This window comes from Platalea leucorodia (genome assembly GCF_965183815.1).
Source record: "Platalea leucorodia genome assembly, chromosome: Z".
Lineage (NCBI taxonomy): Eukaryota > Metazoa > Chordata > Aves > Pelecaniformes > Threskiornithidae > Platalea > Platalea leucorodia.
Genome location: NC_138858.1, coordinates 89,305,058 through 89,331,848, shown reverse-complemented (window position 1 = coordinate 89,331,848; position 26,791 = coordinate 89,305,058). Strand labels below are relative to the sequence as shown.

The 26,791-nt window shown below is 39.1% G+C and overlaps 1 protein-coding gene across 1 annotated transcript in view; it reads left to right on the top strand.

Annotated features, from left to right (window-relative positions):
- Positions 1–6,075: 6,075 nt before the first annotated feature.
- LOC309602584 (leucine-rich repeat transmembrane neuronal protein 4) overlaps positions 6,076–26,791 on the top strand; it is a gene marked incomplete at both ends in the record, with an annotated part of 221,284 nt that continues 200,568 nt past the window's right edge. Inside the window, 2 exons of the mRNA XM_082336245.1 lie at positions 6,076–6,160; positions 6,284–7,830. Coding sequence (XP_082192371.1) covers positions 6,076–6,160; positions 6,284–7,830 — 1,632 coding nt within the window. The remainder of the gene's footprint in view (positions 6,161–6,283; positions 7,831–26,791) is intronic.

The window sequence follows — 26,791 nt, the reverse complement described above, 5'->3', positions numbered from 1 at the left end:
AGCTCTGACTCTTAAAACTCTTCAGTAGTGCAGTTTGTTATACACAGCAGCAGCTTGCACAGGAATTGGGGGGCTCTTCCATCCTTTGTGGATTTCCAATAAAGGCCACTCATCTTTATGAAATAGACATCATTGCAGAAATTATGGGTCTGTTGTGGAAATATTTTGGGGAGGATTCCTGTTTTATATTCTGTCTGTATGACTGTAACTGTTCTTTTTGTGCCTGAAACCTCTAAATCTATCCAAGAAGTCTAGCTGATTTTGTAAAGCCTTGAAAATGCAACTTGAATGCAACCTAATGGCTGAGTAGATCAAGGGAAAATACAAAGTGCCATTTGCTGCCTGAGTCATGAGCTATGTAAACTTGGATCTGGCAGTACTGTGGACAGGCCCAAGCACCTTTTAAGTTTGCTTATTCTTCTCATGCCTTTCTCACTAAGGAGTATTTTGAATAGACTGTGAAGGAGCAGTGCAAACCTTAGAGGTCTCCGTAGATAGAAAATAAGAAATTGGCTACAGAGCACTAGCTCATTTCCTTCCAGCAGTAGTTCTACCACTGATGCTACTAGAAGTTACTCAGGGCTGTAAATCTCCAGTAACTGAACAGCTGGTACTACAGGAAGGTATGGATACATTCTTCTCTTCCTTATAGGCATGTTGTGAGGGCTGCTGGTGTTGGTACATTTTGCAAAATCAGTGTAATAGGTGAATATTAGTTACTGTTGTTGTTAATTTTTATGTATTTGTGCATGGAAACAAAGTGGTAGGCTGAAAGGCTCAAGGCTAAAATTCCAAGCATACTTGACAGTGTGTATATATATATGCTTGACATATACATATAAAAAATAATCACAGCTGTTAGTATTGATCAAAAACTTAGACATGTACAGATCCATTGTCCTGGAAGAGAAACTATAGATCCCATGACACAAACTTATTAGTATGGATAATTTATCTAGGTAACTCTTGGTCAGGTGGCAGGAAACTTTGCCAGTTGGATGACGATCAGCTGAGCACTTAAAACATTTCAGGTTTCAGCTGTGTGCAGAGGTCTTGTACCTCTTGCCACTCCAAAGAAATGGAACAAACCCACAAATGGGCATTTTCATCCTCCTTTCTTCTATGAGTTTTTTTTACCTTTTAGAGTCACTTCTTTAGACTGATTAAAACTTTCCCATTTCTTCCTCTTTAGCAAATGTTCTTTTTTTTTTTTTTTAATTCAGAAAATTTAAAAAAAAAAAAAAGTGTGTCGCATTTATGCTGTTGAGTGAAAACTCGCTTGGTTTTAGCTCAGGTACTAAAGTTTTCTGCTTTGGAATTTGAGAAATTTTCCATTACAGTATCACAGGATTTTTATGAAAACAAAATTATTTAAAAGTTTTTGTAGGAATGCGGGGGTTTTTAGTCTCAATAAAAGCATATGCAGTAGTACGGCTTATGACAATGCTGCTTCAGCTCTCGTAGGATCAAAGGATCCAGGAAAAGACATCCCCTGAAAATTGGTACAGTTTCTTTAGACATCGCTCTCCTCAGTTCACTCTCAGATCTGGCAGAGTTTCAAATGGACTCTTCCTGGAGAATTATCAATACAAGGTCTAATAACTGCACACTTTAGCTTTTACCTTTATTAGGAAATTATATCATGAATAAATATGAATGTTAGCTAAAATGATACTGACTGTAATGCAGATGTAGTTAATAGAGATATGGAAAAAAGTACTTTCAGCATCATTTATGATAATTAAGTTCTGAATCTTGTTTGAGGGAGGTGTGTCTTGCTGGCCAATTCAGAGTAAAAATATAGTGATTAATTATGATATTTTTCTTACAGAAATCAATCTCTGATCTATAGATAGCAATAAATTCTCGTAACAGGACAAACCAAACCAGGTTTTTTCTTCAGAAGCTTTGAGATGTTACAGTCTGGATGCAGATACAGGGGACAAGTTTCCTTCTATGGATTGTTTTGTGGATTTTTTTTTAATGGATTTGAATTACTTTGCCCATTCTGTGTCCCAACCTTTTTGCTCTGATGGAGATCCTGAAGGGGACCAGGTACTGGGGCTGGGCAGGGGTGACTTCATTTGGAATGGATTGCAGCAATGGTCTTTTTATCTGAGCCAGGAATAAGGAACTAAAATAAAAGAGCTCAGAATCTGGCCTTGAGTTTCATGCAATTTTAATTTTTGTTATAGTAGTGGAATTATGAGTAGTAGTACACAGAAACCTCAAGAGATACGGGCTGTAAAATGCTAAGCAAGGTGCTTTTTAGTCATAAGAGGAAATATTTTTTAAAAAAATTTTTAAATAAGTAACACATAATGGTTAGCTCATGACAGATTTTATAAAAAGTACTTCCACCATTTTGGCATCTAAACTCAAGATTTGGGTGGGGAATTGTTTTCAAAATACCTGATGTGTATGTAGCACAGGGAGAGGAGGGAGCAGCTGGACAGACAGCACAAATATATAAGCTTTAGGAAGCCAGGTTAAAAATGTTAAGGTATAATACAGTGCTGCGCTCTGAGAAGCTCAAGTTTGCTTTGAAACCAAAAATCATACATTTGTGTTTGTGTGGGGCTCCACTGAGGCGTATAGTCTCTGCTGCTTCTGGTTAATAGGGCTAACCAGAACTAACTTAAAGGAGCTCTGTATAGTACTGCACTTGCTCCAAATGCCTTTGATATCTTTCTATTGAACTGGGTGAGAATTAATTCAAGCCCTAGTAAGCTAGCCAGAAAATAGCAGGAGGTGAAACACTGTAGAAGTGCCATACCCTAGATCACACCACAAGGTCTGTCGCTGAAGTCTGCTGAAATCCAGACCAGCACTCTTGGCTGCAGAAGTCACCGCTTGTGAGTGGGGGAGAGCTGGGGGAGAAGACGAGTTCTGAGGAGAGAAGAAGAAAAAATGTGTCACTAATTCTGCAGCTTCAGTTCTGCATTGTTTACCAAATTCAGTGTTCTGACTAAAAAGCACTTAGATTACAAAAGAAAAAAACAAGCTGTTTTCAGTATGTTTACATTTGGATTTGGTGCATGCAATTAAATGTCTTCTGAGTGGATGATTAGTTTGTACAATTCCTGCCGCCCCCCGACTCTTTAACATGACTTTCACTTTTAATCTGCAAACATTGCTTTTGCTGTTCTCACCCTGTGAATATGGGAAAATAAAAAGAGTTTAGAATTTGCCCAAGAAAAATATACAGGTCAGGTGGATTAGAAAAAGATGAGGTTGCCAAATACACAGGGAACAGGTGTTTTATTTAGTGTTTTACACTGACTGCCAGAAAATCCACAATATAAACATGTAATAATCTAGGGAAGGCAAAGGGAGTCCGGGGAGGTGATGGTGGGCAAAGCAATACTGTGTCTTTAATTTTCTTTTCTGAAGGAAGAAAGTCTGCATAGCAATGACAGGATCACTTGTTCATGCCTTTAATGTGTGATCTGTTTTCTCCAGTGGAGGGCACTCAGTGTATCACAAACTAGAACATTAGCACCAACAAGCTCCAAAGCATCATCACTCTCTGGAAAGCCTTCTGAATTAGACAAGAGCTGCCTCTTAGCACAGCTACAAAACACTCTAAACCTGATCAGCTAAATGGATAAACCTATCCTGCATAGCGTTTAAACTGGGGTCTTACACAGCACAGGAGGCCTGCCTGCTTCAGGAACTGGGAAGCTGGAGGATGGATTGCTGTGTCTGGGAATGGCAAAAGGCAGCAGAATGAGAAATGCTAGGTACCGGGAAAGATTTTTTTATTTCTCCCAGAGAAGTTGGTTTACCTTTGTGGTCTGCTATAGCTTTTACTTGCTGATTGCCACTTAAATGCTGATGGTTCTCTGATGACTTACACAATGGCTCTCAGAGCTTAGAGTCCCTCCCTACCCCCCCACACTCCCCCCCATCCTTCGTCCTGTCTTCCCCACCCCCAACCCTTTCCCTATCCTTTCCCTTCCTCATCCCCGAAATTCTTGCTTGTCCTCTCTAGGGAACTTTGTGTGGGTTACTGGCATGCACGCTGGATGGCGGTGATGTGAGTGGCAACCGTGCTGTGACATGAAGATTCTGATGGTTTCAAGAAAAGAGACCAGTTTTTAAAAGAGAGGGAGAGGCAAAGGGAAAGCAAAAAAGGAAAGAGGGAGAAGAAAGCAGCTGGAGAAAGGAAAAGGAGGACATTGTTTATGACAAAAGGATGGGTAAGTGAACTTTTCTTGTTTGTTTGTTAGCACAGCTGCAGCCGTATGGTATATTTTTCAGTTGGATTATTAGCTGTTCAAGAGGGGGAAACAGTCTAAGCAGCAGCAGCAGTACATTCCTTTTCCAGGTGACTCACTGTACTTGCTATTGTATTTTTAGATCGTGTATCCCCCCCCCCCCCCCCATACACACCTTTCCTCCTGCAGTGGTTTTATATGTAATTAATCTGTAAATGCATGCACCAAGTTAAGGACTGTAGAGTGTACATTCACTGTCTGTACAAACCACCCACACACCTGCACACATATAGATAAGTACATGTATGCATGAGGCACGCTCGCACAAAATTTCTTCTGGGTTTATATTCATATTCGATGAGCCTGTAGTGGTATTATTCAGGCTGTCAGAAAGGACTGTTAACACTTTGCAGTATGTGGGAAGCAAAGGGGAGGGGGTGATTTTGTTGTATAGTTGGTTTTGAAAAGGCTTGTTTGGTCTTTGAAAAGATACCCCTAATATTGCTGCTAGATTTCCAGCAGTCATTTGCCAGTCTTATTTTTTCAAGTGTGACAGGTTTATTTCCCTCCCTCCTTCCCCTCAACCCCCAAGTCTGTAACAGGCAGAACATATTTCTAGCTGGCTGCTGCTGGCACATAGGCAGTAGCAAAAGATGAGGATTTAAATTAAAAATCTAACCATTAAAGTGAAAGGCAGAGACATGTAGTCAGGGGCATTTTAGATTAGGAATTATTTTGCAGATTGCCCTTTGGTTTAAAATCGGACTAAATAACTGCAGCACAGGGTTGGTTTTGTGTGTGTGACAAAATAAAGTAGTTATTTATCAAGGAGTTACTGGTCCTTAAAATATTCCTGGTTGGAAGAATGCATTTTAATTCTTAGCAAGATTGCAACTCTGGACAGAGGCACCAGTCCTAAAATTATTACAAGCTAAGGAAATTGTGCGTATGTATGTTGGATTTTCTGACAACTCCTCCACCCCCTTTCATAATTATTCAAAGAATGTGGAAAATGTGGCTGTCTTCATGTAACAGCATTGCTACTATATGATAAATTTGACATCTCAAATGCATGATCTTAAAATCAGTATTGCTGTGGAAGAGAGAGGGGCGTTGAAATAAAAATAGACCCCTTTAAACTTTCTGTGTATTGCTGCTCCTAAGGCAGTGTTTATATATAAGTATTCATGTGTATATTTTCATGGAGTATATAATGTATATACAAAATAATAAATGCTTAGGTATTGACAGCTACATGTAGATAACTTTAAATTAATATGTGTTAAGACTATGATTCATTTTAAAGAAATAATGTCTTCTACCTTTATCTTGGGATTGAGGTCCCATACTAGCGTTATATGGTATACTTCTCTATATGGTTGTACTTTGTTTCTGTGCATCTATTTATATATTTTAGGTACGTAAAAATAATGAATAAACCTACTCTTAAAAACAAATCACTCAGTGCAAAAAGTAAAGCCTTTACTTACTGTTTAAATTTTAGAATGAATACACATTTTAAAGATGGATCAAACTTTATGATAAGTAAATTTCTCACTTTTTGCAGTAATTTTTGGAGGAATTGGACTTGCAATTGCTTTTATTAAAGAACACGTTTAGCAGCATGTAAATACCAGAAGCTTTGGCTCATTTCCTCTCCAGCACTATGGAGCATTCAGCACAGTGACTTGACAAATATGTTTATTGTGAAAACCTCAGCATCTAGTGATAAGGATATACCAGCTACATTGAGAGATGATGTACAGGAGAAAAGCAAATAGAGAACAGGCTCTTGGTCCTTCTAAGGGATCATAAATCACACAAAAGTAATTGAATAACAAGCGTAGTACTGGTGATGGTGCGAGTAGGAGAGATGGCAAGGCAGAAACTCAAAGGACAGGCATTTACACAGCAAAAAGTGCAAGACAGGAGGCAAACAGGTTGCCTTCAAAATCCACTGCTTCACTAATGCTTTATTAGAAACCTCAATGACGTTAGTAATCTGTTGGCAATTTATTTTAATAGCTTTACAATGCACATTTGTTTTCTTTTTAATATTGTAGGTTTCCATTTAATTAAGCAGCTGAGAGGCATGAGTGTGGTGTTAGTGCTACTTCCTATGGTGCTGTCTGTTATGCTTGTGGGGGCTCAGCGAGCTTGCCCCAAGAACTGCAGATGCGATGGCAAGATTGTGTACTGTGAATCTCATGCATTCAGAGACATCCCTCAGAATATTTCTGGAGGGTCTCAAGGCTTATCGTTACGCTACAACAGCATTCAGAAGCTTAAATCAAATCAGTTTGCGGGCCTGAATCAGCTCATATGGCTTTATCTTGACCATAATTACATCAGCTCTGTGGATGAGGATGCATTTCAGGGGATACGCAGGCTGAAGGAATTAATTCTAAGCTCCAACAAAATTACCCATCTGCACAACAAAACATTTCACCCAGTCCCTAACCTCCGCAATCTGGACCTCTCTTACAACAAGTTGCAGGTGTTGCAGTCTGAGCAGTTCAAGGGCCTTCGTAAACTCTTGATCTTGCATTTGCGGTCTAACTCTCTGAAAACTGTGCCGATCCGAGTTTTCCAAGACTGCCGAAACCTTGACTTCCTGGATTTGGGCTACAACCGCCTGCGGAGCTTATCCCGTAATGCTTTTGCTGGCCTTTTGAAGTTGACAGAGCTTCACTTGGAGCACAACCAGTTTTCTAAGATCAATTTTGCCCACTTTCCACGCCTCTTCAACCTTCGCTCAATTTATTTGCAGTGGAATAGGATCCGGTCTATTAGCCAAGGGTTAACATGGACTTGGAGTTCCTTGCACAACTTGGATTTATCAGGAAATGACATTACAGGGATAGAGCCTGGGACCTTCCAGTGCCTCCCTAACCTGCAAAAGCTGAACCTGGATTCCAACAAACTCACCAACATCTCTCAGGAGACCATCAATACGTGGATCTCACTCATCTCCATCACTCTGTCCGGAAATATGTGGGAATGTACTCGAAGCATTTGCCCTCTGTTTACCTGGCTTAAGAATTTCAAGGGAAATAAAGAAAGCACTATGATATGTGCAGGCCCTAAACATATCCAGGGTGAAAAAGTGAGCGATGCTGTGGAAACATATAATATCTGCGCTGAAATCCAGGTCGTGGTTACTGAAAGATCATACCAGGCACCCAAAACCCCCCCGAGACCTGTCTTTATTCCTAAACCTACCATTTCCAAACTTGAAAGCAATCAGCCAACATCTGTTATGCCAAGCCCTTCTGCAGACCTCCCAACACCTGGAGTGGAACCAGAGTATGAGCACGTTTCCTTTCACAAAATTATCGCTGGGAGCGTGGCCCTCTTTCTTTCCGTGGCCATGATTTTGTTGGTTATCTACGTGTCATGGAAGCGCTATCCAGCCAGCATGAAACAGCTCCAGCAGCACTCTCTCATGAAGAGGCGCAGGAAAAAGGCCCGAGAGTCTGAAAGGCAAATGAACTCCCCTTTACAGGAGTATTACGTGGACTACAAGCCAACAAACTCTGAGACCATGGATGTATCCGTTAATGGATCTGGGCCCTGCACGTATACCATCTCTGGCTCCAGGGAATGTGAGGTATGAACCATGATCCTCCTAAAACCATTTCAGCTGCTGGGAAGGAGAGGTAAATGTTTGAAGCTCTTGAGGTGTCTCTAAACACTAGAAAGATTAATGAGATTTTTTTTGCTTTTGGGTTTGCTCAGTATGAAAGGTTATCTCATTAAATAACAACAGTCAGGGAAGTGATGGTAATTATTTTGAATAATTGAGACTTATTAAAAAAATAGATTAAGTTGAGGTAAACAACGATAATAAAGGCATGTGGAACATTACTCTCCTACTATTTGCACCCATTTTAACAGTGGCTACAAGAGTCCCATTTTTAACATATTGGTAGAAACAGAGGAGTTTAAGAACTTTTTCTGTTTTAGAAATAAATATGGAAACTTCTTTACTCCAGACCCCACATCAAATCTTGAGGGGTTTATGGCCTATTTAAAGATAATGCCAAAGATTTTCTGCATTTTCTGTCTGGTACATAGTAAACCAGGGGACAAGAGGACTGCAGGACAACCTTAGTTAGGCACACACTTGTTTCCCTGGAGAAGCAGGAACATACAAGCTCCCTTACTAGCTCTTCTGAACTTGAGCCTTGTAAAGACCCCAAGTCAAACAGTACATTTGCAAATATCTGAGTTGGGAGAGGGGGATTCTTGGGGTGGGTTTATTTAATTTTAGTGATCAGCAAAGGCTTAGCTTGAGAGACAACTCTACTGGAGTTAATAGTTGCACACGCTTAAGGCCGTGTTATGATTTTGACTCAGCAACATGGGAAATACAAATAGGAAAAGCTCTCAGTGCTTCTTTTGTCTGTTATTCAGCTTTGGCTGAATTGAATTTTTCCATTGCTGTATTGTCAATGACTCTATTAATGTGTATGTAAGAAATGTTTTTACTTGTGAATGCTATTGCTTATTTATACCTGGTAAGGAGGATTTGCGCAATTACATTTCAGCACTTGTTACTTAATCATGTACGTGATGTGGTATTAGGGGACCATGGTTGATTTTGTTTCCTTGGTTGTGGACATCCTACCTGAGAGTGCTTAATGTGCCTGTTGAAATATATTCATATCAATTTATGCAAACTGGGTTTGACTATGGTAGATTTTGACCAATATCTTTGACAGCCAGGTTTTATGAAAGGTGTGTTAAAGATGAGCAGTGTTGAGCAGGCTGCAGTTCTAGGATCCTAATTTTTTAAAAGTGTTTTCATTTTCTGACAATAGGGCATCTAAGATGTTTCATATTTGGCACCTGAAATCCCTAGCTGATTTTGGACCATGGAGCTACGGGGAAGAAAAAAACCAAAAATGTATGTTTGGGGTTGCTTTCTGTGGAGCAGTGTTGTCTTCAAAAAAGAAAACCACCTGTCATACCCTTGGCATTTCTACCAGTATCACTTGAATGAAGGTGGCTTTTTTGTTTTGTTTTGTTTTGTTTTTTCCTGTTAGCAGCACAAGTAGAAAGTAAGTGATGCTAACAAAGTTATTTTGAATTTTCACTGGCTATCACAAGGAGCATTAATTTGACCTGAAAGGTTGTCTCCTCTTCATGCTCAAGTTTAACACTGCTGAGGTTTCATTAGCTTGAATAAAATGCTGTTTAATTTACACCAAGATGATATGGAAGACAGCTCAATCTGCATCCCATAACTGAAAGTCCATGGAATGAAACCATAATCTGTTACGGAATTTGGATCATGACTGTAGTGCACAGAAGACAGGGTATATGCGATGTTGTTTGGGAGACCGAAATTCAGATCATTTGGATTATGGCAGCTAAATAAAAAGTGTAAGAGTCCTATCAGGGCTAGTAACAGAAGGTCAATGTAGCATAATTTCTTCATGTTGATGTCGCTTGTTACACACAGCATTAAACACAAGGGGACCCCAGTTCGCCTGATTTCCGGGTGTTATTGCAGTACCAGGATTATTTTATTCCACTGCTCTGTTCAGGTTAAGTTAAGCTGGCGCACAGCTTTGCAGACCTTAAGCTGTTTACCATGTTGTCTGTGAGATTCTTGGTTATGATGTAAATCAGTAAGACTGTACTGAACATGATAGTGCTGTCCCAGGCTGTGACTGGTAGAAAGTACACTCTGTATTTGCGTACATTTGTACATTTAGTATGCATTGTACAGAAGACTTCAGGAGAGAGAAAACAGCAGATCATTGAAGGCACATGTAGCAACCATAAGCCCCCACTGAAATACGTCTTCAGCTTGGATTTAACGTTCTTCATCTCCATAGCTACAAGGTTCCACTTGTAAAAGGATAGATACACACTGTACAGTACTTAAAAATGGTAAGAAAAAACATCCTTGTAGTGTCTTCAGCAGTGGAAAGCTTTTATGTTTGGGGAAAAAAAAAAGAAAATGGAACATCTCATTACTTACTAATTTACTCAGATGTACATACTTGTGGGAAAACTATTCTTTTGTACAAGTGAGAAGTAGCTCAGGCCCATGCTCCTGTCAGTTTGACTTGCTCATTCACTGTGCTCAGACTGAGGTTTCTCCCCAAAAAGGACCACTTAGCGGGGAGAAGAGTGTCTAGTTATCAAAATGAAGGCAGGCAGGCTTTCAGAATTCATTGCTTACAAGTGTATTGATTTTACTTTTTTTAGTAACATTTTTCAAATTATTGTCTACTTTTACATGTCTACCCCAACATGTGCCTGTAAGCAGCTAAGGTGTCCAAAAATTGTGTGGCTTTCAGGAAAGAAATAATGGCTTAGTTCCATTTTAACCTGGGAAAGATGTCTGAGCATACTCTGTTGCTGGTAGTTGAGCGATAATGAATGGTTTCTGAGTGTGGCCTAAGGTCGTGTGAGCATGCCTATTACATTCACAGTGATGATTTTGGTTGTAGAAGTATCCAGCTCATCTCATCCATAAACCACTTGTTTTCCATGGCAGAACTGGCCTTGAAATAACATGCTTAGGTATTTATGTAGGTTCTTTTTTTCACAGCAGCTATGCACATGAGCAGGGGTGGTGTTTGTTTTTGTTTTAAGTTCAGTGAGATTTCTAGCATATAACAACACAACACAGGCATACGAGAGCTGCCCTGTATTGTGTAATTATACTGCAAGTAGGGGAGTTGCAGGTATGGTTTGTATGGCTGCTTTTTCAACTCCATGCTTTATAAATTATTTCTTGTACTACAAAGAGAGAGCCAAAGTCAGGCTTGCTGTAAATGGGAACAACTCTCTTGGCATCAGTGGGATTATAATCACTGACACCTGGCCTATGGTATTCTATTTAGTCTATTGGCAAGGGTTTCTAAAATAACTGGATGCTTATGATTTTGGCTCTCACCATCCAGTTAGCAGACTGCTGCTATCTCATTTTGGTATTTGCTTTGCTTTGTGCATGTGCATCTTATTCCCTCTCTCTTTGATATTTATTTGTACATTTGCTGGAGATCTGGGAGCCATAAAAAGCAATTTCATAAACCAAGTTATAATATTATGTATTTCATACGTATCACACACAAAATATCTGTATACAGCACACTGTGAAGGTATATGGGGAGAAGGAACATTGCTACAAAAATGTTTCCTCCTTTCTACTGGAAGGTTATTTATCTCCTGTTTCTCAGGCTGGCAGTTACAAAACAAACAACAACCAACCAAACAAGTGAACATCTTTTCCGTGTTAACTGAGCACAGTTGACATGAAGCCCTTTGAGAGACGATTGACACAGACCCTGTGAGGTTACTTTTTACACTTTCACTTCTCAATGTCTGATCATACCCCAGTGCTTGACAAACAAGCCCACCTGTTGACATACAAGTACATCTCTGCTGTGGTGCTCCCGTTGTTTTCCATCGGAGTGAAAACCAGGGCAGTTGTCACTTGTATTCATACATGCTAAACCAGTCACACAAAATTATGTTCACTTTGAATTCTGCTTCCTCCCCTCTTGCCAGTGGGAAGAAATAGATTGATAAAGGAACACAACATATGCAGACTTGGTGGGCTGCTGTTGACCTCCTCCTTTTGAGCCTAATCTAAAAGGAAATGCTGACATGCCACTGTTGTTTATTATTTATTTATTAAACATCATTACTGTGTTGTTTTGAACAAGATGCAAAAAGGAAAAAACAAAATAATCTCCATGGCCTGGACACTGTTTAGTCTGAGGTTCCAGTTTCTTTTTTTTTTTTTTTAAGAACAGTTGATCATATTTCCTTTGGTTATCAGCCTTATGTTTTCATAAGGAATACTTAGCAAGAACTTCATGGAAGAGGTGTAAGTTCATTACAGCTTAAGGGAATGCAAAAGGAAGGTGATTCCACAGGTAGTGCATTGCAGAGAGAAGAATATGGGAGGTGATAAGTGAGGAGTATGGGAAGCAGTAATTGTTAATTAGATAGCCTACTGTCATCATTTTAGGACCAAAGTGGTGTGGTTGTCTTTCCAGTGTCTCTGTTTTGGAACACTGTCGAGTGGGCTTTGTTAATTTAGCTTTCTCATATCCTTCTGTGCTATGGCTCCTCCTCTGCCTCTCTTTCTCCACATCTCTGTGGTTATAGATGGACCTTAAATTCTTGCTTGAGTTGTAAACTGAAGGGTGAATCAATCTAACAAAACTGTCATAAGCTCTATGTTTGTATTGGGAGAGTAAGCAAAGGCTAAGCTGATCACGCTTTTCCTCAGTGCAGTATATCTGGAAGAAATATGTCAGAAGCGGCTCAGAGGTGAAATCTTTTAGGCACAGGGCCAGTGAGAGGTTTGAGGAGAAGATAAATTTTAGAAATGTCTTCATCTTTAGGACCAAAGGTAGAAATTTGTGTTTGTTACCATTCAGAGGCTTCATCAGCATTGCATACTTGTTATTGCAAGTATAATGTCAGTATACAGAAAGTTGTGCTATAGAAGTGCTAGTGATGTAGCAATAAATGTACAGGGGCAAATTTGCCCAGGCTTAGCACTTGGAAAGTGTGAGATTTCCCAAAGATTATTACCAAAATGACTGGCTGTATTTCCGGAAGAACTCATCCAGCTGTGCATCAGCAGCAATTGAGACACTGGTTGTAAATTTGAAAAAGGAGCTGCAGAAGGATGCTGAATGCTTCTGAAAGTCTTACTCAGTCCTTATGCAGGTGCTTGGATGAGAGATTAGCTTGTCTGAAATTTGTTCTTGCAATACACCTTAAAAGTGATTTTCTCTGAGATAATGCAGATATCAGTGGCAAAGGAAGAACCCACAGCTCCTAGATATTCATTTAGGCTTGGGAACTTTCCTAACCACATTTCAGGCATTATGTTTACTCCACTGGGTCTCATCCAGAGGCTGACAGTTAATTGACAGAACTCTGAAATTGCACTGAGGATTCATAGTCTTAAACACAATGTCCAGCCGGGAAGGTAACTGATTGACTATCATCCTCCCTGCCTTTTCATCACCTCTTTTTCTACTTCCCCTAATTTTGGCACTTTCTAGAAACTTCTTGGTTTGAGTTATGCACAGTGAGGACTGCTCAAATGGAGAGCATGCTGCATTGTAAAAGCTTTGTACAAGAGAAGAAAATACTTGTATTCTTAGTATAATAATTGCTCAGGCGTTATGAAGGATTCCTGTGTTGCTGGAATTGTGACAGATGCATTTTGCCCTCTCCATCTCTCTTTTTCTTTCTCTCACCCCTTCTTCTGCTTTTGCTTAAACTCTGTGATATGCTGCCAGTATTTTAAGGAGGAGAAAAAAATCAATTTTAGTGGATTATGTAGCTTATGCCAGGAGGGAGAACGCTAACAGAAATAGTGAAGAAATCTGTCAAACCTATTCATTTGGTTGTTTTTTTTTTTTCTTTTAAACACACACACAAAAAAAACCCCACACTCTAAAAGGGGCAAGCAATCTTATTAGTAAGTATGCTGCTACCAGAAACGTTCCTCAAACTCTCTTCCAGAATAATACAGCTGCCCTGATTCTTGATGTTGAGACTGTTACCTAAACGACACAGGCTGTTACAGCACAGAGCTATCTGAGCTGGTCTGGGTACTGGAAATAACCAGAGCTGTCTATGTGCTGGTTTACTCTGCTTCTTGACAGTGATGCTCCTAGACACATACTCCTTTTGGCAGACAATCTGCTCCTGGTAGAAGAGACCTATACGTTTCAAAGCCTTTGGGACTACAGTTCAGGTCTCAGCTGTGCAGGTGTGTTACTTCCATTGAGATGGTCTACCTGTTATGTTCAGAAGATTGCATGCTTTTCTAGCAGGAGCTACTTGGCCTACAGAAACATGCAGCCCTCTATTATGGTATCCATGTTGTAAACATTTTGACATGAAAAATTCCTGTGTGATTTGCGTTTATAGCGCTAACATCCTGGTATTTGGTCATTTCAAGCCAGGTATTTTAGGACTGAACACAGATGGGCTGCAGCAGTAAACATTTTTGACACTAATCAGCTTTTATCACATCAGCCTGTTGTGCAGCCAAATAAGCTTAGATTGCCTGTAGATCTCTCCATCTACATGAAAAAAGATGACTGGATCAATTCTGAGGGAGTTCCTGGGAGTAGTCCTCTCTGTTCCTAGATGCAAAATTCCAACTTTGTTAGAAGCCAGAGTATGCAGCAAAGGGATGGCGTGAGAGGGTCTTGCTTTATGGAAATATTGGCTTCTTGGCCTAATGAATTTGTTTTGTGTTTGCCTTTTTAAGTCACAAGGAAATAGAAAGTTCTTCCTGGTAGGTATATCAGTCATACTGTTGTCATGGACACTTGAATGGGAGCTGTTCCACCTGCAAAAATGGGGAAGGCAAGAAAGGCCAGAAAATGCTGATCATCTGTAATCTCTCACCATCTGGGGTATAGTCTGGCTACAGCAAAATCTCCACCGTTGTTTCTTAATTCAAGTATAGATTGATATGTGCAAGCCATTTTTTAAATTATTTTTGTGGTTCTTTAGATACATTTAAATATAATTGGCTAGAATATGAGAAGCTCATGGATGGTAGCAAGCCAGAGAGTCTTTCCTAAAAGCTTTGCTGTCCAAGGCTGTCTCTCTGTCAGCAGGCAACTTCCTACAGAAAATGACAGGACTTTGCAAGGATGCTTGAACTTCTCTTCTTTTCTATCCTTTGTGTGACAAAAAAACGAGACTTTTTTTGCATAGTACTTTTTACCTGAAGTTCTCAAAACTCATCAGATAAGTAACATTATCCTAATTTTTACTTCCTCTGTAACATAGATCATGACCTTATGCAACAGCTCTTTGCTATGAAGGTTCCATTTTTTTTTCTTTTCTTTCACCATCGCTGTATTATTCAGTTTCCTCTGAAATACACAACAATAAAAAGAAAAAATAGGATTTCTGGTTTTAGCCTATGGGGAAAACTAGCATGATCAGTTTGTATATGATCAAAGGTGGACCATTGATGTTGTGTGCTTGTATGGGTATGTGTTTTCTTTATGTGAAGACCTAAATGGGGAAGACTGATCTTGATTTGATACTGAATTTTGTTAGTTCTTTTGTCATATAAAAGTACATGTTTTTTTCTGTCTGAACATTTCAACTGCAAAATGAAGTTACATCAGGAGAAAAATTAGATGGTTGTTAAGTCACTTTGTATTAAATGTATTGTGGGAGTGTGGCATGTCCTTCATCACAACAGGCACAGCTTAGTAATTATGTAGTGTACAAAGATCTTTTGATACATTCAGCATTGGATGTGTGCACAATGGTCCCAACTCCATACTGATATAAATACACATTGTAGAAAAAGCAATCTCCATCTCCAATTTTTGACAGACAACGAAAGAACTAGTTTTAAAGCAGGAGGTTCATTATTTTTTTTTCTTTGTAAACTCTGGTCAAGATTTTTTTTCTTGTATGGAAGAAGTAGGCTTTTCCTGTATGTTACTTGTATTTTAATCCAGCTAAGAAGCAGGAAATAGAAAGTGAAAGAAGGTAAGCTCAATGTAATGGTAGTATTATTACTGTGACTATTTGTGTTTGGGTAGCAGCTGACACATCCCAAGTTTAATCACTGTATGAAAATATTGAAGGAATCATTTTGTGCCTGGGAGAACAGGACACAGCAGGTAATCTAAACAAATAGGGCATAGAAAGAGGAAATGGAGACATGAAGAGCATTTTACTTGCAGGAGATGACTTGACCAGTAAGTACTGCAATCCAGGTTTTAAGAAACATTTGAGACTGTTCTGTTTATTGGATGGCTCCAGCTGTCAGTCTTGTGCAGTGAAAAGACCATCCCTTGTTCTGTGATTGCACTGTGCCCAGGTTAAAACTCACTCCTGGGCATCAGGCCAAGGAAAGACCTATTTGGCACTGAGCACAAGCTTCCATGGGAAGGTCAGTCTCACTCTTAGTGCCTTGCACTCTCATACACCCTAACTCAATTTTTTTCCAGACTTTTCCAATGCATAGAGTGTCTTTGATGAATAGACTTGAGTTGTGTGTTTTTGCTCATTTTCAAACTCAGTTCTCATTAAAAATCAGCTGCTTCTTCTGTGTGATGGCCTCTGAAACCCCAGATGATTCTTCACTGCTCTCATCTTTCACTAACACATCCATTTGGATTATCTTTGTGCTGTGATGGATGCTTTAAAAGGAACCAACAAAGCCATCAAATTCTTGCCCCGGTTCAACTAGCATTTGTTAATGTTCTAAATCATCTTGGGCCTGAAATGTGCTACTTCTTAAATTTAGAACGATGTGATTGCCTGAAGCCTCTCCATGTGTTAATTAAATCATCATAATTGTGGTTTCTTGAGACTGACAGGTTATAAATAGTTTCTCTTTCCCCCCTCCTGCAATAATTTGGTATGAATGACAGGCAAAACAGTTATTGTTTAAACTGTACATCTGACACCATCCTTCCCATTCAGACTCTATTTCTCTGCTATTATTTGATTGTCCTGACATAATCGACAGTGTCATTCTTAAAGGCTAGTTAATTACCATGTACTTCTCACATTATGTGAAGATGAGAGAAATTATTTTTCTGGGTCATCATTATCCATTTGATTTAATAGAATGTGTATTAAGGAGTACCGAAGGTCAGGGCAGATATTCAGTGTCTGTGTGTTTACACACACACACAAACATAAATCGCAACATACAGACAAGTCCTAAGACTCATACATTTTAGTAATAATTTTATTTCCATCTATAGTATCATGTCTCATCCAAGATTTTGTGGAAATAGAAGCCTCTGCTCTTAATATAGTTTTCCTCTGTTGCTCCCATGTGGTAGGCCTTCACCTGGGAAAGTGTATAATTGCTGTGGTGTAACTGGTAAAAGGCAGAACAACTTAATAAGATTACACATTGTTTGGAAACAAACTCTGATTACAGTTCTCATTCTTAGTACTGAGAAGGAAAAAATGCTGCAAATACTGAAGTTGACCAAGAATTTGTACAAAGCTCTCTACTCGACTTTTGATCTTCCCTAGCTTCAGAGCAGCTCTGTCCCATGTGTGTGAGAATGAGGTAGAAATGATGTTAGTGGGAACATCTTTAGGCTTGCATTATGCATAATCCCATTAGGCAATTATGCATTGGTCCCCCTTAATGTAGGTCTGCATGCTGTTTACAGCTCTAATTTGTGGAAGAACCTAAGGCTAGATCTTAGTCTGCTACTCTGGATCCTCTTTACTCTTACAATTATCCAAAGAAACCGTACCACTTTCTTACTTGAACTCTGAGTTAAATGAGATTCAAGAATACATAGGAGAGAGCTTCTATGCAGGAAGATCAGCCTTTCTTTCCAAGACTGGAAGATGTCCTTCCTCCTTGTGAATTTGGAAAGCCAGGTGATCCACCAGGCAGTTATGGCTAGAGGCCACAAGATTTAGGAAATGTGCCAGACTCTACTGTTAATTTGTTGTGTGAGCTGGGAGAGGTGGTTTCATTGCAAACTGTCAGACTGTCAAAAGAAAAAAGGAAAGCAAGGTCACATTGACTTTCCTTAGAATTTGAGCATTGAAATTAATCCTTAAATCTTGAAAATTTCTCCTGTCTTCTTGTAGTCTTTGCCCTCCCTTCTGCTTACACCGAGGGTCAGCTGGGGAGGATTTCCTTTCACTCTCTTCCTACATGGTGGCTAACAGAATCGGGTTGGGGCTTTAACTACTACTTTAACATGAAAGAAAAAACTATTGTCTGGAGCCTTAAGGGACTCCTACTGAGTCTGTTTTGTTCCTAGCATAAAAGCCAGTCTGAAGTGGTCTGCTTTGTCTTGGTGTGGTATTAGCACATGCCTATTTAGTTCTTTTAAAATGTCTATATTATACTCAGATGCAACAGAGACTTACTTATAGCTACTCAGGTGCTCCCTTGTCCCGGTAGTTTTCTGCAGCGCAGTGAAATTGCATGATTTTAATGTAAATTTCTGATCCATTTCTTTCCCCAGCATTATCATTTTCTTTCCCAGAGCCTCTAAATTATGCGTTAGGCTTCTGGCTTAAAAAGCCACATCAATGTCACATGCAAAGTGAAATGGGGAAATGAAGGCAGTTCATGTGTTTTTGCAGTTGGAACACAAATTGTACAAATCAAAAAAGGAAGCAACCCACTGGCGATTTTGAATTATTAGAAATTTTTATTGGAACACAAAATCTGTGGGTATTTTCTTTGCTGCCTTTTCTTTGTTGAATATATTGAGGCCCAGTGTGCACGAAGCTTGGACAATCTGAGGAACTGATTAACCTTTTCCTATTAATGATTAGTTCCCAAACATTTATTATAGTAGCTTTTGAGAACAAGGTCCAGACTTCTTTGTTTTTCTGTAATAGACAAAGGACTAGGATTAATGTTACTTCACTGAGATTTCCACATAGGTTATAAGTAAAAGGTAGGCATAATATTTTGTATTTCGCTACCTCTCATGTCTAATGAAGACTGGAGGGGGGATGTTTTACCCTGATACACATAAAAATTTTAAATGGAGAAGAGGAAGTTAATCTGCTTTGCCTTCTTGTATATCAAGGGCCACAAAACTTCCAAAGTTACACTCTTTATAAAACCAATAGTTTATTTTGACTAAAAAGTGCCTCCAGGGAGTTGCTTGAGGACTTAGAGAGAAAACTCCACTTCTCTGATAACTTGTTCCAAAGGTTAATAACCTTCACAGTGAAAAATAGCTTGTCCAGCTGTTAAAATCATTCCTTTCTCCACAATGACATTAAGCTAATCTGAGAGGATGACATATCTGATATTTAATATGTGGCTGAGGATATCTACGTGTGTTATCCAGCTCAGTGAAGAGCAGTTACAAACAGAACCACAGAAGGTCATGTGGAGGCTTGCACACTGAAATAGCCCCACTCCTAGCTTTCAAGAAAATTACATTTTAATTGAATCATTGCAGAAAAATATATATTTATCCAAACTGCTGAAGTAAGCGATTTTCAGCACATCTCTCCTGTTCCTTTTACCCTGTTTTCAACTGGGTCTCCAGCTGCTGATCTCTAACTCATGGTCCTGCCTTGCTCTGTGTTGGAGTTCTCCACTGGTCTTTCATGCAGGGACTCACTGTTCCTACATCCCTAGACCTAGAGGAGAAAAATGGGCACCTCTTATGAGGTAGATTGAAGTCCGTGACAAGTTCCACACTTATGTCAATGGAACAATGATAACAATCTAAAGGTAATGGCATTAAAAACGCTAGCGGTTTATCATACTACAAAATACCATTTAAGGCACATTGCTACAGCAGTGTAATATAAGTTTGCATTAACTTGCAAGTCACAAAAATACTTGTGTATGCAGAAGTCACTGTTTGTAAACAAAGCTCAATATTCTGTTACCATATTTCAAGATTGGTGTGAATTCTGAAACTTGTGTTTCCTTTATTATTCAGTGCAATTTAATAAGTTGTTATATATCTGCTATCCAGCTCTAAAGGGCATTTTTAGCTTGCTTGCTTTAAAACAGCCTGAAGAAAAGGCTCTTTCACACCCCCCCCCCCCCCATCTGGTGGGTTGTTTGCCTCAACTACACAGATTTTTATTGTTTCATTTTTAATGAACTGCTACAATGGGGATATGATTGTTAATGATTTCTTCAGTTAGCTATGTACCCATAAGAGAACAAGTTCTTGAAGGATAGGTGTTATTCTAGAATAAGTATATTCAAGAGCTTCTGTAAATACAGGATTCTGGTAATTGAGATGAGGAAAAAATGAAGGCATTTGTCAGTGATACCAAGTCTGTCTTGTTCTGCAGAATTAACAAATTTTCCGGTTATAGGTAATTAATTAAAAATCATTGATGAGTCCAGGAATTGTACGAGTTTTATTTCTACCATTAATTTGGCATGATAAACTGCTGAAGATGGATTCAAAGTTGATGTCACAAGAGCATGGTAATTTACAAAACACTTACTGGAGTTAGCTCAGCTATCAGTTACTTCAGCAGTCAAGAATAACTGAAATGCCATGCAGGATCAAGCTCCATTTAAAATCATCTTGTAGTACTTCTGAGCTGCTTCTGTGCCCAGATCTTTCTCCCTGTCTCAGTTCATCACACTGTTCTCTCCTTAAAGCACGTATCTTTCCACCTTCTACCTAGCTCTCAGCATTGCCTAAATTATACCTTAAGTATTGTGTGATGCTTCTCAATGATATCTTTCTGTATCGATTTGCAAAGTAAGATCTAGCATCCAGCTTACTTGGGTGTCTTTTAACCTGTTTTATTGCTATAATCGTCATAGGATTTCTGGTTACTTTATTTGCTAACCGTTCCTCCACTTTTGAAGAGCTACAGATAAAGAATTTACATGATGCATCAGATATTTATATATGTATCTTGGGATTGTATGCATCTGAGTGGATATATCATACTTAGTGGCTTAATTTTTAGGTGCTTTCTGTATTTTTTTTCCCTTGTGTGCAACTCCCACAGTGTTTCTGACAATTGATCATAATGTCTTATCATTTAAAAAACTGGCAGTTTGAGGGGAAAGTGGCAGTTGCCATCTTCTGGAAGCAGATGTCATTGATACAGTTCATGACCTTCCTTCGTCAGAGAGCATACAGCCAGTAGGCGTATTGTAGCAACATTATGCTAGGTATCTCTCCTATAGATCACCCACTCATTGAGGTCAGTTGTGTGGAGTGTGCACAGTTTTTGAGCACAGACCTGTTTGCTGGGAAGCCTACAATTAAAATGGATCCCCATAGGGCAAGTCTACTGACCATGGAAATCATAATCAAGTAATTGGGTCTTGTGACGACAGAATGCAGTCAAGTGGCTGAAGTGAGACTGGGGAAAGGGGAGCGAGTGGGGTGGAAGGGGCTGTGGAACACTGCGCTGTTGTGCATTGCACAAGGTCAAGGGACGGAGCAGAGGTCAGCAGTTAAAGACTGAGCGTAAAATTTCCCACAGTCTCCTTCACTACCAAAACATTGCAAGGGAAGAGGATGTTAGTCTTCTTTTTCTTTACACAACAGGTAAGACCTTGGATTTGCACATACTGGGTTTTGTTCAGTTTTTGTCACTGGACTGCTGATTAATTTGGGGCATACAAAATCAGGTCTCCTGTGCTTATCTTTCTCTATCTCTAAAGTTAGATGAATAAGGCTTATGTTCTCTTCCTAGGTGCTTGCAGATCTGTACAGAAGTTGAGAATTGCATTTCAAATTTTATTTTCTTGAATTTTTTGTCATGAGTTTAATTGCACGTCATAATGTGGACAGTAGAGCTTGGAGGAAATTATTGCAGGACAACAAAAACAGTTTCTGTGAACATTTTTTTCCAGAAATATCTTGGGGTTTTGATATCCTCATTAAAACTTGAACCTGCAAAATTGAAGGTATTTGTTTTCAGGGAAAAAAAAACAACCAGCCAGCCATATCCCTAAGCCAAGAATTTTGGCTTTGGTTTTTTTTTTTTAAGTACTTATCTCTAAAGTTTTGTCATGAATGGATGTTTCCTATTGATGCCTTCATTTCTGAATAGAAAATGCTTTTTTCACTTTAAAAAAATCAGTGACAATTTTAGTCAGGGCTGCTAAAGGTAGGAGTCAAATATGCTGACATCTTTCTATCTTTCTATCTCTTTTCGTTACAGCAGTAGTTAGAATTCCTGTTCATGGTCAAGGTCCTACTTTGTGAGGTATCTTATAGACACAGAACATTACTATAAAATAAATCCTTATCTGAAAGGGCTTACAATCTATCCTTTAGTTTTAGATATAACAGCATGTTAGATCATCACTAAGCAGAAATACCAGGACCTGAAATGAAAAAATATTATTCCCTTTGAAAATGTGTCAGGTGAAAAAATGGAAATGATTTCTCTTCGTCCCTAGCAAGTGTTAACTCTCTTCGTTCAACAGGGGAATTCACAGAACAGTTTTAATCTTGCCTGCCATTTCAAAAAAATAATATATGCCTGTGAATGATTTAACTATTTCATGTTCACTAAGTAATGATTAAATATTAATCAAAACTAGCAGCATACAACTGAATTCAGCTCACAGGAAATAAAGAGGCTTTTCTTTCATTCATTCCCATATACATATGTGGGTACAGAATAGCAATATCTTCATTTATAATCTGGAGTTGCACTATTTCCTACTCATTTAATGGCATTACTTTTACTGTTAGGACCAAGGTTATTTTTGAGGTACATTAGCTTCCTGTTACTGAGTTGCAGTTTGGATTTCTCTTTCTCTTCAGATCCTCCTTGCCCCCCTGCCAACAGTTCTTTTTTTTTTTTTTTTTAAATGTTCTTGTTTTTATTGATGCACAAGCACAGTTTTCTTCTCCCACCTTTCCTGCGTAGCACGTGTGTCAGGCTGGCGGTTCTGTCCACAGTCCATGCCGCTGTGTGCAAGTTCCCTTCACCCTGCTGAGCCATGCCCTCTGCAGTCCCTGCACAGCCCCTACTACAATAGTGGCAGCGCCTTGGCAGACAGCAAGCCAACAGCTAGAGAGTAAAGGAAAGAGAAGAAAGATGGACGTTAAAAGGAGGCACGGTCAAATAGCGCTCCTTCCTATGTTAAAGGACCTTTCTCAAGCAGGCAGAGCTCTTCTGGTGTCTTGGTTAGTAAAGGCACACACCCAAGGTTTGAAAGCATCACTGATAAATCTTAATACTGTGGTTAAAGCAGGGTGTTAACAGCGGGAGATATTTTACATTATATATCCTGGTGTGTATGAGCATATATGCATGTCTTAACAAAAAGCAGCAGAAGAGAACACTGATGTGTGCCTTAAATATATGACTATTCTGAATGTCTAATTCAAGATCAGGAATGTAATAAAGGCAAATCTTTAAGACAAACAGTCGTCAAGGTGACAAATCTGGCATTGAGGTTTATTATTTTGCACATAAAGTATCTTCTTAAGAATGAATATGTCCTAGTGACTTCACAAGTGTTGCTCTGGCCTTCAAATATTGTTCCAGCAATCAAATATTCAGGTGATGGGCACAGTAGAACTTCCTTCAGAGGTGGATGAACGAGAGGAAAAAAACAAAGTGATGTTCACTGAAATTTCTACAAGTCCATAGGAAGCAGTGAGAAGAGTGCCACTGGGTTACAGGCACAGCTGTATTACCTCGTAATTCAAGAAATAATATTGTCCAGGGACTCTGGCAGTGTTGGGATACAGCACAAATGATTACTGGTGAGAAAGAAGCATAAGCAAAGGAAGTAAGGAGATAAAATCTGTACTTGGAGAAGATGACTGTACTGACCGCAGGGTCACACTGAGCACAGGGTCTCCATGTCAGAGTATTAAAAATGAGCACAGCCATACAAAAATGAACTGAAAACATAGGGAAGATTGTAAGCAGGCAGTAAGTGGAGAGGACTGGAGAGACTTCCAGCAACATTGAGAGATTTGAGTAGTGGTGTGGGCCAGTTAGTAAATATATAGTAAAATCAGACTCTTGTCTCTGTTCAAGTAGAGATTTTTTCATTTGTTTGCTTGGTTCTACCTACAAAATTTTCAGTAACAGGATTCTGTAGAAGCTTCTTAACGGTTCTACTTGACTATAGTAATAAAATTCTCACATTTCTTGACAATGTGAGTTGTCAAATTGACTCACATTTCTTAAACTATTTAAGATACATTTCTTAATACCTTGTAGTGATAGTAATTCATGGCTTAGGTGCAAATTTTTGTCACCTGTGAAAATGACTAATTGTCACGGTTTAACCCCAGCCAGCAACTAAGCACCACACAGCTGCTCACTCACTCCCCCCCGTGGGATGGGGGAGAGAATCAGAAGAGTAAAAGTGAGAAAGCTCATGGGTTGAGATAAAGACAGTTTAATAGGTAAAGCAAAAGCCGTGCATGCAAACAAAGCAAAACAAGGAATTCATTTACTGCTTCCCATCGGCAGGCAGGTGTTCAGCCATCCCCAGGAAAGCAGGGCTCCATCACACATAGCCATTACTTGGGAAGACAAACGCCATCACACCAAATGTCTCCCCCTTCCTTCTTCTTCCTCCAGTTTATATACTGAGCATGACGCCATACGGTATGGCATAGCCCTTGGGCCAGTCTGGGTCAGCTGTCCTGGCTGTGCCCCCTCCCAGCTGCTTGTGCACCGGGCAGAGCATGGGAAGCTGAAAAGTCCTTGACCAGTGTAAGCACTGCTTAGCAACAACTAAAACATCAATGTGTTATCAATATTATTCTCATCTAAACCCAAAACACAGCACTCTACCAGCTACTAAGAAGAAAATTAACTCTATCCCAGCTGAAACCAGGACATTAATATATGATGGCCTATTTGCATACATTTGGGGTTTGTCCTTTGAGCTTCTAGGCAAACATTTTACAAACCTGGCTGTTTTGTAGGAAAGTCATGCATGTTATGTGCAAAGCATGCCAGTTTGCATACAGGTATTTGTAGGAGTGTAAATGCAGGTGCAGCAAATATCTGGGCCAGCTTTACATGTTCAGAATGTACAACATTGCTTTTCAAAATTATTTTCATCCTGTTATTAGCTTTTATTTCCAAAACTAATGCTCTTGTGGAATGTTGTGATAGGAAATTTTGTTGATATTTTCAAAAAGCTTTTAATGTGATGTGCACAACTGGTTTATTCCTATTGCAGAGAGCTGAGGAACAGAGGGAATAAGTGACCTGAAGACGCGTTTTAAAGTGTGTTCCATTCAAGAACTGAAATCAGTGGGTTTCCTGCCTGGTTCTCCAGCCTCTAAACCATGTTTCTTAGTAGCATAATAGCAGTAATGTTTAAGTTTTGTTGTGTGCTTATTATGAAGGACGTGAAGTTAAATTAGCACATGAATATGTTCTTTCACTGACATACTTGAAATTACGCTGCAAAATTCCTGTTCATTTACATCAAGGCCTCTTTGCCAATAAAGGCTCTAAAAAAAAAAAAAAGTGATAAAACCCAAGGAAAATATGTTTCAACTGAAAAAAAAACCAACCTAACCTTTTCCCTTTTGTGTTTTTTGTTTTTATATATATATATATATATATATATTGTTTTTACAGTTCACCTCTGTTGGTTGTTATTTTGAATCTCCACTGGTGGGCAGGTAAGACAGGATATGGGTTAGCCATATTTCAAACTTAATATAGCGATTAATTCATTGCTATGTGTACATTTTCTTAGAGGTTTAAAAAGTACTAGTTAATAATTGATGAATTTTAAAACAGGATAAGCACATAAATAAGAGGTCACATGTGAGTTCTGATAATTTCTTACAGCATGTATTAATTATTTATTAATTCTTGATAAGCTATTTACAAATGCATGCCAGATCTGAGACATACTCGAATGAGCTGTAGTCATAAAGCAAACGAAAACCTCAGAAACAGCAGTTCACTGATTCAGGGAAACTACGTTGAAACATTCAGTGAACAAAACATAATTTATTATTGTTCATATTTGATGCTGAGATTAAAAGTAGAGACTTGGGACCCATCAGTTGGCCAGTTCCCAGTCTGGAAGACTGCATTTTAAAAAGTCAGCTATCCGTCTAGAAGTCTCATTTGTCAGCTAAAAAAGTCAGCTGAAAAGTCTAGAGGTCTCACTTTGCATATTCTACATCATTCAGGACTTTTTAAAAACCGCAGTTGTGTGGTTTGAATTAACTTGTAATCAAAAGTCTCACTACCTCACCCCTCAGCATGGAAACAGGCATATCTTTCTATAGCTTATTAAGTCACAATGCTTTGGGGCACCTTCATCCCAAAGAGACTTTGTTTACAGCAAAGGTTCGAAGTTAACCAGGGGGAGACAGATGGGAATGAGAACTCAGGCTGTCCAAAGACTCACGCTAATGCAAAACATACAGAAGTACATGGAAGATATAGGTGACTTCTGAAAATGTTTGCCTACATGTTTTGTATTATGCTTTGTGTACACCCATGATGGAGGTCCAGTCTACTGCATAAATCAGAACAAGACAGAATTGTGTGGAAAATGCATGTCTTGCAATGAGACTTGATTTCTCTACAGTTAGGAAAGATCTGGAAGCATTAGAACTTGAAACCACAAAACCAGTGCGCCTGCAAGACCATCATTCCTCTCCAAAATAGAAGAAACACTATGTGGCATTTTCTTCAGTGACAGAAATGATTCAAGTGAAGTGGTTATTGCCAAAATTCCTCACTTGTGAGTAGCTGTGTTGGTAGAAGAGCAAAGTGCGTGGTGTTGTATGTGTCAGTTATGTATGGATATGGTACTTAACAGATAACATGCACAATTTGTTCTTTGAATTCCAGAGTCTTTACAGACATTTCAAAAACAGGAAAAGAAAAAAATCGGCTTTTCTCTCTGCGTATGTTTACTGAATCGATATTTATATGTTGTGATCTCATTGAAAGCCAGTGTTTATGGCTAGTTTTCCCTGCACATCAGGCTGTGGCTTTGTTTCGGAGCACTGCAATATTCTTTTTCTTTCAGGTAGGCACTTAAATATTTTTCCTCTCTCCTTGTGTTGATTGCTAATTATGTGGATGCAAGGTTTGCTTTGTTTCCTTTTAAAAGCGTTTGCTTGGGA